The 20,401-nt window shown below is 44.4% G+C and overlaps 1 protein-coding gene across 1 annotated transcript in view; it reads right to left on the bottom strand.

The window, feature by feature from the left end:
- SLC22A18 (solute carrier family 22 member 18) overlaps nt 1-20,401 on the bottom strand; it is a 67,084-nt gene that overhangs the window by 15,442 nt on the left and 31,241 nt on the right. Inside the window, exons 5-7 of the mRNA XM_051622105.1 lie at nt 9,603-9,718; nt 9,019-9,129; nt 3,849-3,949 (exon numbers count right to left, since the gene is read on the bottom strand). Of these exons, the coding sequence (XP_051478065.1) occupies nt 3,849-3,949; nt 9,019-9,129; nt 9,603-9,718 (328 nt within the window). The remainder of the gene's footprint in view (nt 1-3,848; nt 3,950-9,018; nt 9,130-9,602; nt 9,719-20,401) is intronic.

Consider the following 20,401-nt stretch of genomic DNA (forward strand, 5'->3'; position numbering starts at 1 on the left):
CCCTAAATCTGCCTTCAAAACCTTCAGGGATCCTCTCAGGCTCAGCACGGGGCACCCCTCCAAGTGTTGGGGCCCTATGAGCATGATGAGGTGATGCTTAGGAGCTCTGGATGGGATCCCTCATGAGGGCTGCCTGGATTACCAGGGAGGCTAATGAACAACCTCCATCTGCAAAGGTGGCAAATGCCTCATCTCCCTCAGGACCAGTGGTTCTATACTCTTCTCCCTACACAAAGAGCTGTTTGGGATGTCAAACAAAGTACTTGAGTTACCTACTTAAAATTAGGTGGACTGATTCAAAGCCATTCAAAAATCTCCTCTCTAGGTGCTCTGCAGCTGATTTGAACAGGAGGAATAGTGAGAAAAAGAGATGTTCACAGTGAATTGGCTGCTTCTCATCACAGCACGTTGAATGAGGCTGAGAAGCTGAAAAATTAGGTTAAGCAATTGAAGCATAATACCCTTGGGGTGGGAGAAGAAAGCAAGAAGAAACCATCATTTTTGAGGCATCCTGGGATTGAGGGTCAGGCTGGGAAAGGAACCTGAAACACCACCTTCCATGCAAGGGGAAAACGTTCATTTTGAGAAGATTTCATTAAAAATAAAAACTACAATAAACAAAGAAACAATATAATTAAAATATGCCCAGAACTGGCAGATTGGGCAATGTTTTTGTTGGTGTATGACTTCCAGGGAACAGCTGAGTAAAGGGCTCAGCTAAGCCTTGCTCACTGTGCTGTTGCCTATGCAGCTCTGAAGCCACTCCAACATGTGCTGGGAGCAAGTGAGACCCTGAGACACAGGACTGGACATTTCAGCTGGCCATGCTGTGCAGCTGCCCAGGAACTGTGTTCAGTGCCTACAGGGAGGTTTAAAGTAAACAGGACATGGTTCAATTCTTATTTTCATCTTCATTTCTGTGATGTTCACTCCTATCTATTAAAGTCCTTAAACATGACCCATTTTTCAGGTCCAGGGGAGAGATGCAAACAGGGGGGACATGTTTCCTCAAACAGGAGAGCTCAGAGCAAGTCCAGGAGAATGGGAAAACTCTCACAATGTTTAAAGGAAAAGCAAACTAAGGAATGAAAAAACAAAGCTGAGGATCTGGCTGATGAAATTAATTGAAAAGGACATTATATTCCTTATGAATAAAGGTATAATTTATTCAGTGAATTGGGGAAGCCAGTCAGCAGATATTAATCACCATCCAGACTGGTGGAATTTGCTTGCACCTTAATCTGCATTTATATCTTCAGTAGTATCAATTCACTGTAGAGCAGAAACAAATGCATCTGAAATGCCATCTCAGGCAAGATGAAGACACACAAACAGGTCTGGGTCTCAGCAGGACAGTGTTGGCACATGCTGCATTCCCTGCTTACATCTCCCACTGGAGGAACCCCAACAGAAAGCAGCCATAAAACATTAACCCAGTAACTGTCTGCAAAAGATAACTTTTGGTGGTTCTAGCCAGAGCCCTGATCAGAAAGTAGAGACAAAAACTCTAATGTTTTGCAAGAATTCAAAAGCCAGATGGTAATTTTGACCAGTTGAGGATCTGGTCCTGAATAAACGAAACCAGAGCCTGGAACTTCCAGTGTTACAGTGAAAACAAGTGCAAAGCAGAAAGCAGTGCTTTCCAGGCTCCTGGGTGAGATGGCTTTGCTGCCACCAGGAATCAGGTGTCCTGGGCTTTGAAAAGAAGAAAAAGGAAAAAGGAAAGGAAAGAAAGGAAAGGAAAGGAAAGGAAAGGAAAGGAAAGGAAAGGAAAGGAAAGGAAAGGAAAGGAAAGAAGGCATTTTTCCATTTTCCTCGTTGGCATTTTGACAGCAAACCCCAATGCACTAACATGAAGAGAAGTTTGCACCCTATGACCACTTCTCTCCTTTATTTCTGATGTCCAGAGTCATGTGCTGTAGAATGTGCATAGCAACAGAGATAGAAACTGCACAGATAGATGAAAGAAAACTGCCTGGCTGACAAAAGCTAGTTTCTATGCCAAATGTCCTGAGGCAAAGGCTCCCCAGCAAAGGAGATGCTGCACCTGAGCCTGTAGGCCACTGCTGGGTTAAAATATGGTAATAGATATGGTTGGACTCTGTGGGATGAAACCCTGTGACTATGAGAACTGTCAGGGCCTTTGTTAGCACTGACATCTGATTACTCATTAGGAAGAAGAGTGAATCCTATAATTTCCATATCTTCCAGGGTTGTATCTATATGTAGGGTGCACCATCACGGCAGTGCAGGTAATTTATCTGCAGTAGTTACAGTAGTTTCAACCAAACTAACCCAGAAAACAATAGCAGTGAAGACAGACAGATATTCCAGAAATAACAGCAGTATCTTGAAAAGAAAAACCCCAGATCTAACAGCAGCATCCAAGCTCCATCTAACAACATGAAGCCATTCCTCATGCAGCTGTGCAAGTGCTCTTGCTGCCAACGTTACCTGGCTTGAAACAAGCACATCATAGTCATGCTGCAACCCCAAAATTTATTTCAGTGTAAATGTATATAACAGGGATTTAACTGATACATCTAATTTAAGAGCACAGTTGCTGGGGAGCCCCTCTAAATTCAAAGGGGAAAAGTGACTCAGCCCCTCCAAAGCCTGAATGATTCCTGCAAATCCCGGTTTGGGAGGCAGCACACAAAGACTACTGTAGGGAAAGCCTGTGTTAGCAGTGGAGTTTGGATCAGAAGCATGCTTTGGAAAGCATGTCATGCTGCTTCCATGCTGTGGAGAAAAGCTGGTTTTCCTTCAGATGAAACTGGATGGGAAGGTGCATCCACCTGGCAGCATATGTTGAGCTCATGGGACTGAGTGGCAGCCAGTCCAAAGCCACCCTCCCAGAACGGACATGGCTAAGGCTCCTCACCTCCAGCCAGTTCCCTCTGCAGACTCCACTTGCTGATGTACATCCATGCTCAACAGCTGCCCAACTAAGGCGCCTAGATTTGGTGAGACCAGCGCAGAGCCCAAGTGACTGATAATATACCAAATCCAAATCACAAGGGAAGGAACTAAAGCTGCCATTTTCCAGATGAGAAGCTCCTCCAGATTCCACAGGAACTCTGTGGCAATGCCCAGGAAATGAAGGGGGATTTAATAACAGGACCACACTACTTGAGGTTATTGCTTAACTTGTATTCCTACCTTCAGGCTTGCTTATAACCATCTGTTGTTCTTTCTGCAAAATTATTAGCCTAGTTCTCCAAAAGCAAAATTCTGCTACAATAAAGCATCTTACTCTTTTTGCCCCACTACTGCCTAATTCAGCTGATTTTTCCCTTTTAGCTATTTTGCAAGTCTCCTGATCATGTACCATTGCCCATCTTTAACTTTTATTTCTTTGACAGTACAAGCCTGCTGTGCTTGTTTCTACTCAAGTGGAAGATAAGTCCTTTCTTGACACTGAAAGCATCTGTGAAAATGCCAGTAGGACCATTACTTACATACATTTACAGGTTGCTACTAAGTAAATGTAAATCAGCCAGGTTGCAGCAGTGAAAACTTTGGTCAAGGTGATCAGCTTCCATATAAGTTTTGTTACAAAAATTAGGGCAACATGTCAGTCCAAAGAAATTTTACCTCCTTTCAGCAGCTTAAAGAGGCAGGAGGACAAGAGTAAGACAGCTTTCAAAATATTCCTTGCTCTGATTTCTTCCCATTCTAAGAAACAAAACAAATTTGGAGTAATCTCTATTTTTTGAAGCCTACTGACACAAGGAAGAGCTAGGATTTACCCATCAATATTATTCCTGGATTTGGGAGTGCATGTGTGATAAAGGTAGCAAATTAGATAAGCGATGTGGCAAGAGAGGAACTTCCACTTCAATTACCATTTGAAGGACACCAAAATATGACATCAGGTATCCAGACTCCACCGCTTCCAAGCCAAAGAATTCCATAGAGATGATAGAAAACATAATCAGGAACAAACCTAGAGGGAGGGTTAATGAAAAGCATACATCAATATACTTGTACTGCACATAGATGCCCAGACCCTGCTCGCAATCACCCCCAATATGAGTCAGTAGCTCTCCCTGGGGTTACCTGGACTGGATGTAAACATGAGCAGAATCCCATTCAAAGTCAGTGCAGTAATTTAATCTTTAACTGTTGACTTTTTTATCCCACTTACTTTCATCTTTAAAATAATATTACTATGTAGGCTGTAGATCCAGCTGTTTATTATAAACTGGTAAATATTTGTATCACTGAAGCCAGACTAACCATTAAGGCAACGAGAAAACATTTGTTCAGACAAGACTGAAACCATAAAAATAATCTGATTGGATTCCTCAGCCTTTTTGCCTGACTTTAGATTTTCACCATGGGGGATGCTGTCTGGGAAACAACCTGGTGACATCAGCCTGAATACAGTGGTTCCACTGCACAGCTCAGCAGTGACACTGGTGGCACCTGGGATCTCACTCTCCCAGCTCTCTAGCGGAGTCGACACAAGCATCCGGAAGGGACAGACAGAAACAGCACAGGGCTGGGGCTGCTTTTCAATTAAGGCAATTTCTGGAAAGCATAATAGAAAATGCCCACTCACTTATTCTCACATGAAAATACAATAGTGTGCATTTCCCCCAGTGCCAAACATACACAAATACAGACATGCATACACATGCTCCCATCATACACAAAGAGTCATAACATTAAAAATATTATGACAAAACATTGCTCTCAAAGAGCTGGTATGGAGTAGGAGGCTGCTGCCTCCCCTAATGTCTTGTGCACCTCAGATGGACCAAGACAGAAGGGAACTGGGTCTCTCTGTGCATTAACATCGCCACAACGTGCCTGTTGGAGAGCACTGCTGGAAAGAGAAGAGAGCAAATAACCTTTAGGGGTCCTGCCCTTTGTCATAGGATCCTCTGAGGTACAAAGACCGGATAAATAGGGAGCTACAGTCTTCTCTTTCCTGAAGAAAACAGCCCAGGAGGCAGCTTGTGAGGACTGAGAAGACAGCTTGTGGCCTGGCAAAATGAGTCACTAGCCCCACAGCATGGGAAGGATTTGGTGGCATTTCCTGGAATCATGAGGAGAGTGATCCCAAAGCGCTAACTCAAATGCTGTGGAGGACTCACGCCCTTCACAAACCAATGCAACTCCACCACATCCAGCAGCCAACGACACTGCTACCAGTGGAGCACTTGCAGCAATGAGGACCTCCTTCCACCCTCCTCAACCCTTTGCCTTGAGGAACCACCAGCCTTCCACCCCAAGTACTGCCACAAAGCCTTCCCAAAGCCTGGCAAAGATACCTCTTGCCCCTTTTAATGGGGTTAGCTGCACCCCAGCTGGCCCCATGGTGTTGGGGGAGAGTGATGGGGGGCAGGAAGGATAATCCATTCTTCTAGTATCTGGATATTTGGAGGACTTGCTGGGGAGCTGGGGCTCTTGAAGATTTACGGCTTCACCACACCCCTCTGTGGAGTGCTACCCGTTGTTATCCAGTAACTTTGAAATTGCTGTTAGCTGAAGCCAGCTTAAGGTAAAATGCAAATAACAGTATTTACTCACAACATCCAAACCAGGCAACAGAGTTTCACATGTTTATAAAAGGTACACGTGAAGAAATGAAAGAAAGCCCACATTTTGTTTCACTTGAAGGAAGATTAGATTGAAGCAGGCACTCGCCCTTCAGCCTGCAACGTGGCTGCAGGTACCACCTAGCAGGGGCTCAGCCTTCCTACGTACATGACACTTCTTTCTGGTACCACGCACCAGTTTCTACAGCTTCTCTCCCCTTTGAAGTCCCTCACTGAGTTAAGGCTGATTTGGATCTTTCTCCTCCAAAAAAACTGATTTATTTTAGAGCCGGGGGAGGGGCCGTGTTCTTTAACTAGTGTTACACATTGCTCGGCTCCCTGGGAGATGCAAAGGTCTCTTCTTTAGAACGGTATCACCCCCCCTGCCTGTACTGTCATTTAAAGCTGCCTGGACAAGGGAGACCCCCCTGCTCCCTACTCCTTCAGGGACTAAGGGGGTGTCTCCCAGTGGCAACACATTTCTTGGTGAAACTCACAAGGTGAGCCCCAGATTGAACTCAAAGGACTTTATGCTCACTGGAGCAAGCGATTCTTACAAAGATCTCAGCAGGCCCCATCTGGGTAGGCTGCAGATCAGCTGAAAGCAGCCATGTGAATAATGTGCTCACCCTGGGGAGGGCTCACTGGAATGACAGGTCAGGTCCCCAGGCTCTTCCGGGGACACCAAAACCTGAGCAGAAGCTGCTCAGATAAGCCTCATGGCACAGAGTGAGGCTCAAGTTTTCAACAGGGGAAAAAAAAAAAAAAAGAATATAGCAAAATATATCCTAAAACCTTACTTTTTGGGGGGCAGGAGTAAATAAGGGATGAACTCCTTAGAGAACCTGGCATCAGAGGGGTGAATAGCTAGGGTCAGGCAGCAGAAGGCAGGTAAATGGTTTGAGGGATGGAATAAAGATGAATAAAAGCACCAAGGAGGCACAGGAGTTTAAACCATGTTTTCAAAAAAACAACATGACATTTCTAAAAGCAGCCTGTGGCTTTGGGAAGGCCAGTTTAGCAATCTCTACCGAGAGCCAGTGGGAAAAGGCAAGCACAGACTCTGGGAGCCCATCTCTGTCCTCCTACACTGGTTTGTAAATGTGATGGGACACAGAGCCCTGGGGGCCCACTGCAAAATCCTGCTCTGTGTGTGAAAGTCCCTTTAAAAATAGGATGCGGGTGCTAAGGCAATTGCATTGAAACCAGCTTTTCCAAAGGGATTAGGCAGCCAAAGTTTCATATAAACAGCTATTCAACACACTGTGTTTTCAAGGCCCTGGTGAGTAAAAGGTATGCTTGATATTTTATCCTCATGTTTTATTTTCTGTTTCTTATCTACCACAATGCAATGAGGCTCAATTTTCCCAGGTCAGTTGAGGATGTAATTTTGCCATGCTGGAATGGCCTGCTGCCCATCCATCCCCTGGCAGCCACCCTCCTGCAAGAGGCAGAGAGCCCATGTCTCTGCTTTTATCCAACACATGGCAGAGGTTCCCAGCACTGCAGCCCTCCCAGGGAGGCTCTTTTTGTCTCAAACAAGCTAATTTTAGACAACATAAGATCCATGAGGAATAGAAGATTTTCTTCTGTGTATATTGCAAGCTTGTTTACACAATAAATAGAAAAAGGTCTGTAATTTGGGTGATCTAATTCATTATACAGTTGCAGCCAGGAGAAGAAAGGTAAACGAGCTCATGAGGAGCTCAGCCTCCAGTGGTGAGTTGCAGAGAAGAGGTAATGGACAGATCCCCTTTCAGCTGCCATCATATGGTCAGTAATCTGAAGAGAGATGTGCAAAGAGAAGTTACTAGAATTGTAATCACTCCTCACTGCAGTGCAAGTGCTACAGCTGTGCCTCAGGTGAACCCATTTCTGCTCTCACTGAAACACTCCCAGCCGTTTCAGTAACAGACTATCAGCCCATGTCCTGCCTTAGATCCCAGTGTCATTGTCTTCATTCTCTTTGCCTAGAAGTTCCCTCACACTTTTGGGCAGGAGATTTTTATTGTGGTGCACATTTTTGCTGGAAAAGAAGAATGTCTTCTGCAACAGGGAGGAATTGGCATTTCAGCAGGGATGACTAAAACAAAGTGCGTTGTGCCTGGCCTTTGGAAAAAGGAGAGCATAGAGGATTGTACCATGCAGATTGCACAAGGATGTGGTCTCAGGCATTCTTAAACACGGAAATGAATTCTACTTTAAGCTGAGAAGTTAGTCAGCAAAGAAGACCCTCTTAAAATACCACTTGACTGTCTCATTCTGTGAAATGCTGTAATTTTATAAACACTTCTAAAAATACAATTACAAAAGTTTAGTTTCATAAGAACCAAATAGACTTTCATTTGTAAACTGAATCTACAATTTACAAATTACAATTTAATTTGTCAATTATGTTTCATGGTATTAAACTTCCAGGTATTCTCCAGACACAGATGAACTGGAAAAAGATGCAAAGCATAAAAACCAAGGTGTCTCAAATCCTCTCTTAAGATCCCTGTTTGGAAGGGAAGTGCCTCTGTTTTTTCAAATGCATGATGTGCATGTGTTTTGATGTGCACAAAATTCAGTCCTTGAAACCATAAGCAAGAGAATCTGCATGTTTAGGTTTGACTGGGAAAAGAGCTGTGAAGGCTCTCTGTGTGCAACAGCAAAGAACATCACCTTGTCCTCACACGACCACTAACAAGGCTGACATGCTGGCTTGTCTCTAGACAAGCTGGGAAGGGGTGGGGGGAAAAAGCTAGAGGGTAGGCCAAATTTTATATAGTTTGAAATAGTGGCCAAGTATATTTATAATCAGGCAAACTGGGAAACATGGACCATGCCAAGACAGCAACTGACTCAAAGGGAACAGGGAACAAGCAGGTGGTGGGAGGGTTTGAGGTAGTAGCAGGTTCCTACCATGACACAAAAACCCAAGCAGAATATATAAAGAAGAACAAGCACCACCATCACCAACATGCATGAGAAGAAACGTGCTGTGGCTCACCTGCGTGCAGCTGACAGCTAAAGCAGCTACAGGTTCTTGTCCAGCAATAGTTTTCAGTTGATGGGAAAAAGGTTAAGGTACTCACACCCTTAAATATCATTATGTAAAATCAGGAAGGACCTCAGTGTTTCTGACAGAGTACAAATTATTTCCCTCTGCTCTGATTAGGTTAAAGCCTAAACAGAAATGACAGCCAAGCAGAAAAGACATTCAGAGTCAGGAGGATGTAGCAGAGATTAAGTGATTTGCCAAAAGTTGCAGAAGCAGCCTGTGACAAGTAGTCTGTTTTGCAATAGGGTTTTGACCCTATGTAGCTGGAAGCATTTGAAAGCATCCAGCATCAAGTCGGGAGCTGAATCTTCACTGCTCCATCATCAAATGCAATGTGCTTTCAATAACTTGAGACAAGCCTGGTCTACAGTGCATGTCATCTTATTTCAAATACATCAGCAATCATGGTTAATGGGTGAGATTTACCTGCAGGAAGTGCAGCAAAGACCTTGACTATGAAAACTTCCGTTACTCCTGGAAACTTCATCAGGCGTAAGATTTCTCTGATGCTAAACATGCTGCCAGCCTGTGATGTGCCTACAGAAAATTACATCTTGATTAACATTCTGTTCATACAGGTCAGGGGCGGGAAACAAGAAACTCTGAGGCTGTCTGCTCAGGTTCACTAAAACCTTTCCAAATGGGCATGTCCCTGCCGATGGCAGAAGGCTGAGACACGCTGCCAGGTCTGCATGCTGAGGACTCCTGTGAGACAGTGACATTGCCTCCTAGGCCCAGTCAAACTAACCCCAGCGAGGGGTCCACATTCACCTTTTAGGAGATGCATGGCAAGCACTGAGCTGGAAGCCTGCAGTCCTGCACAGCAGAGTGGCCAACAAGTAGAGAATTACACCCTTCCACAAACACAGCTTAGGCATTCAAGTGTCTGCATGTCAAGGTTGGCATGTTTTTGCCCATAAATCCAGCCCCAAGTCCTTTAGCAGTCCTTACAGCATTTCTATCTGCTGTCCCTATTTGGGTGCTATTTATCAGAAACAATAAACACTTACTGTGCCCTGTCACATTGTGGTCTGATGTTGGTTTAGCCTGCAAAGGGATCCAAACCATTGCTATCATGGTATTTATGAGATTTCCCACCAGCCCAACATATGTAGGAACAAAAACGCTGCAAACAGAAAAAATACAGGTAAGTGAGTAAATACCATAAACAAGACATTTATCCCTCAATCCTGCCAAGGCGTGGGCCCTTGGATGAGGAACAGTCACAGTACACAATGCTATAAAAAAGCTCACATCCTTTCATGGAGGCTTTGGACGTGACTATGGTTTGTAATTTCATCAACAGATCAAGATAGCTTATAATTTGTATTAATAATAATACAATACTTTCGAATCTGTAAGTGTCAGGGCAAAAGAGCCCCTCTTGGTTTAATGAAACTTAGAAATCTTCCCATGGAAAGCACAGCATCTGTTTGTTAGGATCCATCTACTCCCCAGTTTCATTCAACTGAGTATCATCTCACTGAAATTTCTCAGTGAAATCAAATTAAGGAAAGTGAAGAAAGAACAAAGGATGATTAAGAATGGTAGAATAGAGCCCAGCCTACAACCAGGACTGAAACTACTGGAGATACAATAACACTTGAAAAGGACCTGTTAAAAATAACAAACATTATTTACAAAACCTTCTGAGGAGGGAGTTAACAGCACTTTGATTGATGCACCCACTTGTCTCCAAAGGTGCCCAAATGAAATCAAGATGTCTTCAACTGCACATTAGAGCCCCAAACGTTGGATCTTCAACAGAAATGGGGCCACATCCTCAGATGTAGACATAGTGAACAGCAATTAACAGTAGTTTTACAATGATAAAAAAGGAACAATTAAAACTTCTCTAACAAACCCAAACACAAACCATCTAAAAGTCAATAGACCCAATAATGCTGCTTCAATTATCACTGTCCTTTTAAAAGAGAACATTAGGAAATTACTCCTCCTAGTCTTTAGGGGCATGTGGGAAGATTTCAGACTCTGAAGGGCTTTAACTCTGCCAAATACAGGTGGAGCAAAGTCCAGGGCTGGAAGACCGAAACTCAGGATTGTTGAGCTGAAAACAAAGGGAGAAGCATGTTTTGTTTTTAACAGTGAAAGCAATTATCCACTCAACCAGCTCATTAAAAGTCTCCTCCATCATGGGAACCCTGTTAGTCAAAGGGTTTCTTAAAACATGTGCATAAAACCTACCACAGGATACAGGTTTGAGGTGGGAATGCCCAGCAAAACACCAAAGACTGGTGTCATGGAGGACACAAGATGAAGCAACTGAGTGGTGTCTTGGGGGCATAGAACTTCAAGCACCTTGAACTTCAGCAAAGTAACATCTGGATTTCACCAGAGAAGGTGTCCTGGTTTAAACAAGGATAGAACCAACTTCTTTCTAGTAATTTTACTTTTCAGTTAAGTCTCTTCTAAGTAGGAGCACTTGCTGAAATTAACAGCATGTTTTCCAGTCAGTGGCTGCTTTTAGGATTGCTAAACTCAATGTTTATAGTTACTGCTGGAGAATGGTATGCAGAACCAAGGCTACTGCTCCACACACTAAAGGGCATAAAGGGGTCAAACCTGCCACCCTCCTTTGGGGAGGAGCAGACCAGACAGGTGACCAAAATTGACCAAAGTATTCCATCCTATACATGTCATACTTGGCATAAATCTGAAGGATCATGACAGTCATGGTCTCTTTGTCCATGCCCAGTGCCCTGGGAGGACTCCATCCATTTTTCTGCCTTTGATCCTGACCCTTTTGGGGGGTGGCAGACATGATATCCCTTTTGTATATATTTGTATATTTCCTTATTTTCCTTCTCATTGCTATTGTTTCACTAAAGCTGTGTAGCTTAGTTTCCAGCCTGCAGGAGAGGGGTGTTAATTGAAAGCATCTGTCAGGCATTTAATTGCAGGCCCAGTGTTGAACTGTGACAGGGGCTCTGGGGCTGTGTGGGTTCCTGCAGACTCAGAGGTGACCACACTGTCCCTGCATCCCCAGATACCTGTGCTGCCAAAACAAGACACAAAAGCAAGCTGTGAGCTGCCAACCAACGCTCCCTGTGAGCCTGCTGATAAAAGGACTGCTTATTGCTTTACTTTTTACTGCTCTTTTCATTCTCAGACCATGGCCTATGTTTTTCATGGAATTACCAGCAGCACTAATTGTAAAAGCCTCAGGTTTCCTCTGTGCTAGACAAAGGTGTGGTCTGAATCAATTCTGGAGTATTATTAAAGTCCCAGAGCAAGACAGTCAAAGATTGAGATGCAAACAACCAAGAAAAGCATCAAAGAGCAAATATATACATACATACACACACACACGTATTCCCGCTAATAGCAGTGGCAAAAATCCCAGATGAATATTTTAATTCTCATTAATTATTATTAATAACAACAAAGTCAGATAACATCTTCCTGCAAACGGACTTAGTGCAGTAATTTAGACCTGCTGCTTTCCATCCGCCGAGCTGTTCCACTAATTACCCTGGACCACAAAATTAGTCATTTACTGGATCATTATTTTTTATTTTTAGTGCAGCAGATTGCCACTTTCTGATTTAAAATTATCTGCCAAATAGTTCCCAAACTACTGAAATCAACTTGGTGAACCCTAATTTTTATCCAAGAAATCTGGAATTTCTACTTTGCGTTGCAACATAAAGTACATTTACAAACAAGATAGAAAGAATAATATAATCAATATAAGTATCTGCAGCTGGTTTAATGTGTTTATTGAGGGGGGGTGGAATGTCTATATTTTGAGCTTTCATTCTGATAGGGAAAAAACCATGCCACAAAAATTGTCATTGGACAGAAAACCACCCTTTACAGTGCTATTTTTTCCTGACTTTTTCCAGAGTCCCACATGCCAACATAAAAATGTTTTACTCTTCAGATCCAAGACAAATTACAGCAAGAAACGAAGGAAGACTCCCCCAATAAATTTAGAAAGACAATAATGGACTACTTCCATGCAAGCATATGACTGGTAATTCATAGCTGTGACAGGGAGTGGAGATCCTTGACATTTTACACATTTGGGAAAACCTGGGCTTGCTATAGTGGATTTGTATAATGTTGTATGACTAGACTCTGAAGTCAGAGAAATCCAGTAAAATATGAAGCTCAAAATCATGTTTCCCAAAAAAGCCTGAAGGATTCAAAAATAATCTGAAAATCCTTTTGTTAACCACCGCTTTCTGTAAGTGCTTCATCTTTTCCCACAGATTAAGCATTGTTATTCCTTGATGGAAAGGTGAGAAAGGTACACCCTGAGGTTAGCTGCTCCACTACCTTGTCCTTCAGCAGCACCATGGAATTGGAGATAACGCATCTGTGTCCAGGAAACCACTTTTTGCATTTGTTTATTTGCTTATTTAAGACAAATTAAACAAAACCAAGGGTCATAAAAATGCCATATTGACACAGCAGGTCATTAATTTTTTAGTATTCTTGCAATGATGCTGCCAGATCCTCAGCTAGAGCTGCTCCATATCACTGGCACTGCGGAAAACTACCCACATCTTCAGATGCTGCTGGGAGAGGACTTGTAGTCCTGGGGAGGTGGGTGGGAAGGAGATGGTGGCCTTTTGGAGAAGTCCAGTAAGCAGCAGGAGGACGGGGGAGGGTTTGCACCCCAGAACAGCTCCTAGGAATCACTCTTTGGCAAGGGGTACAGTGATGCTATTGTGACCAGCAGAGAAAACAGCCTAGGGGTTAGCACTGATGATCCCTCTGCTGTGCTTGCTAGACCCCTTTCCGCACACTAGGCAAGTGGAGGACCCGGGGCTAAGCTGTTGCTCTTATTTCTTACCAGTCTGATGAAGAGCAAGTAGTACAAACCAGACCAGCTAAGCTAGAGACACCTTGACCAATCACCAAAATGATTGCTGGGTTGGCAGCTCCTGCTGAGCAAGGCTTGGCTCATAGGAACATCTTTTTGTTGGGTTTTCGTTGTTTTGTTGTTGTTGTTGTTGTTGTTTTTGTGTGTGTGTTTTAATATTTAAGCATGAAATCTCCTCTCTGCTGATATGAGCAGGAGTCCTGCATTCAGTTTCGCTTGTTTGGCGTATCAGGAGGAAGTTTCTCCAGGAAGGGATGCAGTGGCAGTATTAAGACAAGTGAGGCACATTAAGCTGGTTGCCCTATTCCCTGTCTTCTTCCCTTTCCTGCCCTCCCTCTCATCCCTCCTGGCTGTCCACAAACCAGCCATGTAGAGCCAGAGTGAGCCCCGCCAAAACCAGCAGCAGATTTCCTGAGTGGGGCAGAAGAACAAAGGACGAGGGCAGGTTTGATACAATTAAATTGAAGGGAGCAAAAGGGTGCAGCAGCTTCGGCAGCTCAGATCATTGTGTGGCCTCTTCCAGCTTCTTGATGATTAACAGAGGTTAAGAGTCTTCATTGTGCTGGGCTTTATGGTCAAAAGCAACTTCAGTAACTTTATCTGCATACTTCAGTGTGTTACTTCTAATTCTTTTGCTTCTCCTGCATCTGGAGGGACAGTCCCTTAATGACTTTTGCCACCCACCTTCCTTGCTCTTGCCTGGCCTTTTTTGCTAGCAAGTGTCCTCTCAGGCTGTCAGCTAAAACCTCAGCTGCCTGCTCTTCTTTGTGTGTTTTCAATCTTGCTGTGAAAGGGAGTAACAAAATGCATTACCCTGCCCTGCACGGAATTGACATCCCCCAAAGTCCTGCTGCCAGGAGGGCACAGAGCAATCGTCTGCAGAGAGCAAACAGCCAGCCTTAGAGGAGGGCTAGATCTTTGTAGTTTTTGCCAAAAGGATCAGCCTGATCTTGTCCTGACTTAAAGCTTTCAGAGAAATAAGAAGAAAACGTGAGCAGAGGGACCTGGAGGCCAGCAGCCCACAACATTAGCCAAACACTGCTTAACAACATAACAAAAGCCTGTCCTTTTGATTTTCTTGAGGCCATTAGGTAAGTGTGGTGGATGCATTAAAAGCATCCATTAAAAGTGTTTTAGAGGGTTTCAAAAAGCAGGATGGTGAGGCCAGGGCACACTTGCCATGGAACTGATGATGTGGCCAGGTACAAGACTCACTTAGTAGCCTGTGGCCATGGATAAGGGACAAGTGGCTGACAGCTAGGATTGCCCATCTGGAAACTCCATCCTTAATGCTGGTGGGAAAGCAGAACTTATGATGAAAATGTCAATAACAACGTCCCAGTAAACAGACTAAACCCAAAGAAAATAATAGCATTCAAAGCCAGCTGAAGGAGGGTTGCATTTCTTCCCATCTGACACTTAACCATCCTCTGTATTTACTTGCAGTTACCTGTGAATCCCAATGTGCACCACACTTCCAGGGGAGGCAAAGCAAGGACATGCTCTATGTTACTTTGCAACCTGCTCCCATCAGGGTCAATTAGTATAAAGCAAACAAGTGCAATCAGGGTTCAGTTTCTGAATCAAGATGTGATGCAGTAACACAGGTGACAGCAACGGTTCCCAGAGGCTCTCCAACACCTGGAAGTGATTTTTTGTGAATCTGCCATAAGTGTTGCACACCCCTGAAGTCAGAGGTGAAGCATCAGAAGAATCTGGCCAAATTTCCAGAAAATGCAGGTCTTGGAAAGTGGGGCCTGGCCAAACAAGCATGTGTCAGTGAATATACATTTGTGTACAATATACATATGTACAAACAAGTGTGCAGAGCATTTCCTAGTAGCTTTGAAGCAGTGCTTTCTGCAAAACTTCCATGAAAAATTCAATCCCACGAAGCCATACACACCATGTGTAGACTAGTCAGTGGCACAGGAGAAGGAGAAAGGCCCCTGACCACACATTTGCAGGCAAGTAATGTTTTCAGCTCACAGACAAGGGCATTTGAACAGACTCCCTTCTGCTACCTGCCAGCTGCAGTCCCCAGACAATGCCGAGGAGGGATGAGCACAGCAGCCTCCCACTTCCACCAAGGAAGCCTACAGCAAACCAATATGAGATACAGTTTTGGGCTCCAGCCCAAATTGCATTTCTTGCTCTGACTTTGCTGGGCTGTGCTTCCCATCTTTGGTTGCCTGCCTGAAAAGGCTGGGACAGACCCATGAAGGTAGCTAGGGGCTGCTGCCAGCCAGGAGGCTGCATTCAGGCTGTGTGTGCTGTGGGATGGTATCAATCACTTTCTGATTAGCATTCCAGCCACAGAGCTCTGCTCTGCAAAGCCCAGGAGGAAAATGCATGTGTGTAATTGCACAATTAAATGTTGCATCAATACAGTGATTCTTTGGAAGAGGAAGCAGCTCCCAACGATTCCCTGAGGATTAAAGGATCAATGTGTATTTCGACAGTGAATGGGCTTGTGTTTGTTTTCTTTCTCTTTTTCTCAATAAAATCAAAGTTGAACATGGAGAGAGCACAAATTGTTTTTTAGTGACTCACTCCTACTTCAAAACAGGGCTGCATAAAGCTGGCATTCATAGCTGGCCCAGATTCCTTAAAGAGCTCTGAAAGGACTCTCAAAATATTTCCTTGATTCCAGTTCGGCCACATTATCCACTTACCCACTCACACCATTAGAGGAGCAGCTATGGGTGAAAAACAGCTGGTAAGTTGAAAAAAAAGAAAACCAAAAAGCTGAGGTGAAAAGAAACATCCAGGTGAAACCATGACACTAAACCACACTCTCCAGTAAACAACTTTGGGTCCATAACAAACTGAGGGGTAGCCACTGTGTTCCTGATAACTTAGTGATACATAAACTTAGTGCATAACTCATTGTAAATTAGTGATGGTTTCATTTAAGGAACTTTGCTTTACTGCCTTGACCATATTTGCTGAATGTATGTAATATCTGTCTTATTGTGGTCTGGTCTATGTTGTTGAGATTCCTCCCAAAGACAAAAAAAGCAAGCACAAAATTTTACCAAAGTTTCTAAAAGAAACAAAACCACAGAAACCTCAATGAAAAATAGATCTCTTCAGCCTCAGAAAATTTCACATTTCCTAGGATGTTCATGCAAATGTACAGAGGTCATTCAGCTTCCACAGCCCATGGCAAGAAGTGACACACTCAGCCCAGTGCTCAGCTGGCTTCCAGGCAGCCCTGCTAGTGAAGAGTGGCCAGTACCACCCGTCACATTATCCATGTCCTTGAGAGGAAAACAAAAAAGAGCCCCAGCCCTTCCTTTCCACAGTTTCTCCTGCCTGTCCGCATGGAAAAAAACATCACACAAAGGCATGAATAGGCACAGCATGTGTCTTTTGACCTGGCTCTCCTGTGCAAGGAAATGCCCATGTGAAATGATATGTGTAGTGAGGAGAACAGGTTAATGCCAGCTGAAGAAGTGTTAAATCTCAAGTGGGAACAAACCCAGCCTCCAAGAGACACATGCCAGAGAAAGATGCCTGTTCTCACTTGCTTCCTCTTGATCAGGTAGAAGGTACTTCACAAGAGGTTGGACAAATCGGCTTGGAGAGATCACCCTGTAGTGCCTCAGTGCGACTCCTTTGGCTGCAATTTTGCCAGCTCCTGGGAGCTTAGGATTTCTCTAGAGACAGAATGTAAAACCTGAGTGGATACCCACTCCCACCAATGCATCAGCAGGAAAAGGAAAGAGGTCACTGCTCTGATGCAATTGGAAAGCATTCCCAGGGTGTCCTTTTTGGCAAATATGTTTTAGATGAGAAGCAGCAGAGGTTGGCTGCTGCTGCTTTGGGAAGAGTAGGAGGCTCTTCTTCACTCGTGACTTGTCATCATTGCAGGCTGTCCAAGGTGGTGGTGAGACTTTGCATCCACACCCTCTGCAGAGCCCCTCACTGGACAAGAATGAGCCACCCACAGATCAGTGCTCATTCAACTGATGATTTCTAGTGGCAGCCACATCTGCAAAACTCACGTGGTGGGAAATGAAGAAGAGATTACAGGGGAGTATGAGCTTCACCTGTTTCTGTCAGAACTGGGTGAGGGAGGGATTTTGAAGATTGGCACTGGTGCATTAGCAGGGCAAAGAGCCAGGGTTGCAGTAGCAGAAGCATGTGAGAGCTGTCACGTGCTGGGGACACCAGGTGTGGGAGTTCACGGCCATCCCCAAAGTCATCAGAGCTCCCTGTGGCTTAACTTCCCTCAAGGGACATTTGTTCCTCTGTGTGTCACTGACCCAGCACAAGGAGGGTTACTGGTGGGATTTGACACTCAACCTTGCAGAAAAAACAATTTACATCAGTGCAGAGCATTGAATAAAAACACTCGGGCTTCTTCCACGGGGAAAATCCTCCTTTGGCAGAGCTCCCTATGTCTGCAAGTGGTGAATGGATAAGGCTGCCTGTCCGTCAAGGATCTGCAGCAACAAGCCTATCTGTCCCCCGGCAAGCGCCTGCTGCAGAGGAAATCTCAGCCATGCAAAGCAGCTCAAACTAACCAGTGCCTGCCACAGCCCCAGCTCAAGCATGGCAGATCCCACCGCCGGGGCCTGAAGAGGGTGGCTGTGACAGGATGGAATTCCCAGGGAGCTGGAGCAGCCCGCCTGCGCCAGCCCGTCCTGCTGCCGGTCCGGTCCAGCGCCCTCCCGAGGAACGCGGCTGTTCGCCAGAAGAGGCATCTCAGTTACACTTCAATAAATCGTGGGTGGATTTGCAGGCTTTGCCCATAATCCGCCACTAATTTCAAGTGTCCTTTATTCTGGTGTACTCTCTTCTGGTAAAACACCCCATTTCAAAATCACAACATCACAGAATCACAGAATCTTAGGGGCTGGAAGGGACCTCGAAAGATCATCTAGTCCAACCCCCCCTGCCAGAGCAGGATCACCCAGAGCACATCACACAGGAACATATCCAGGTGGGTTTTGAATGTCTCCAGAGAAGGAGACTCCACAGCCTCGCTGGGCAGCCTGTTCCAGTGCTGTCACTCTCACAATAAAGAAGTTTTTTCTGATGTTTACGTGGAACCTCCTATGCTCCAGTTTGCACCCATTGCCCCTTGTCCTGTCACTGGACATCACTGAAAAAAGCCTGGCTCTGTCCTCCTGAAACTCCCCCTTAACATATTTGTAAACTTTGATGAGGTCGCCCCTCAGTCTCCTCTTCTCCAAGCTAAAGAGACCCAGCTCCCTCAGCCTTTCCTCATAAGGGAGATGTTCCACTCCCTTCATCTTCTTTATTAAAAAGGTGCACTAAATACTAATAATACTAAAATACTGCATTTTTCCAATTCAGAGCTTGCACTTGTGTGTGTGATTATGGCTTTTCCCTACTGCACAGCACAGACAGTCCCACTGGCATCATGGTGCACTGAACACTTGCACATTTACATGCACTTATAACAAATGGTGAAATATTTTGCCCTCCCCGAAGATTTTAGCCAGCTGGCTGGCTAAGGCATTGCTTGCTCATGCTTCCAGAGTATCACCCTGTATGTTTAGAAATGGAAGAGTCTAGACAAGGACCAGGTATGAGCTGTACTCCCTGAATGGGGGCTTGCAACATCTGGCTTTGATCCCTGCAGTGCTAATACTGGATGAGCTGGGGCAGGTCAAGATAGTAATCAGAAAGTAGGTGTAAGTGGTCAATTCTCACAACAGAGGCATCCCACCAGTGAGGCTGGGACATGTGCTCCTCAATCTATCTGTGAATGATCTGGAGCAGCAGCAAGGTAAGAAAGTTTGCTGAGGATACACAACTGAAAGAGTACTGGAGAAAAAAAGCAGTCGGGGGGAATTGCAAATGGCCCTTGCAGGGCCAAGGGTTTGGGAAATAACATGGCAGCTGAAAGTCAGTGCAGATTAAATTTAAAGTGATGCACACAGGGAAAACAAGTCTTAAATTCACATACAAAATGATGGTTTATTATTGCTCAGGAATGAGACCTTTAGACTACCACAGACTACTCCACAAAAACATCAGTTCAGTGCTCAGCTAATGAAACATTAGGGATTACCATGAAAGAAATAGTAAGCGAACAGAGAAGAGAAAATCATTAGACCACTGTATAAACTCCTAGTTCACCAGCACTTTGAATAGTGCCTGCAGTCCTGGTCCCTTCCTCTCAAAAAGATATCTAGGAAGTGGGATAGGCTCAAAGGATGACAAGAAGGACAGCTCATGGCAACTGGTTTTATGCTTGAGGAGGCTGAGAGCCTTCACACTGGGAGGGAGATGTCCAAGGGACATCTAATCAAGCTGTAGAAGTTTGTGAGTGACTTGGAGCTGGGGGCTAGGAAGTGGCTGAGATGGCCATTTCCACCACAAGAACAGGGAAGCACCAAACAAAGCTGTCAGAGACTGGTTCAAAACAAAGGGAAAGGCCTAATTCTTCCCACAACATGTAGAAGGTCAGTGGAGTTTGTTGCTACTGTTGTTGTGGAAGGAAAAGGTTTAAACAGGCACAAGGAGAGACTGGATTAGCACTTAAAGGAGTGATCCATTGAAGGTTACTAAAGAGCCCCAAAACACATTCACTCCTGTCAGGAAATCCCCTGAGCTGAAAATAGTTGGAGGCCAGAAAAACAACTGGTGAAGCATTATGCAGGTCTGTCCCACTCTTTCACTTCCCTGGGTTTCTTACTATGATTTTTATTGGAAAAAAGGATACTGGATCATGTTTAGATGCAAGTGCAATTTTCTTCTCTCCAGCAGAAATCAAAACCGTGTCTCCCACCACCATCTCACAAACCAGACAGGCTCATTTTTGCTCATTCCCTGGAAAATGCTGCTTTTTTCCCTACAATCCTTAAAGTTTTCAGATAAAGATTAATAATAACCACTACTCTCACTTAGCACTTGAAACACTCAGTTGAGACAAAGTTAATGCTACATTTCAATTAAAAAAAAAATGTTAATGGATCT

Source organism: Apus apus, chromosome 5, assembly GCF_020740795.1.
Source record: "Apus apus isolate bApuApu2 chromosome 5, bApuApu2.pri.cur, whole genome shotgun sequence".
NCBI lineage: Eukaryota > Metazoa > Chordata > Aves > Apodiformes > Apodidae > Apus > Apus apus.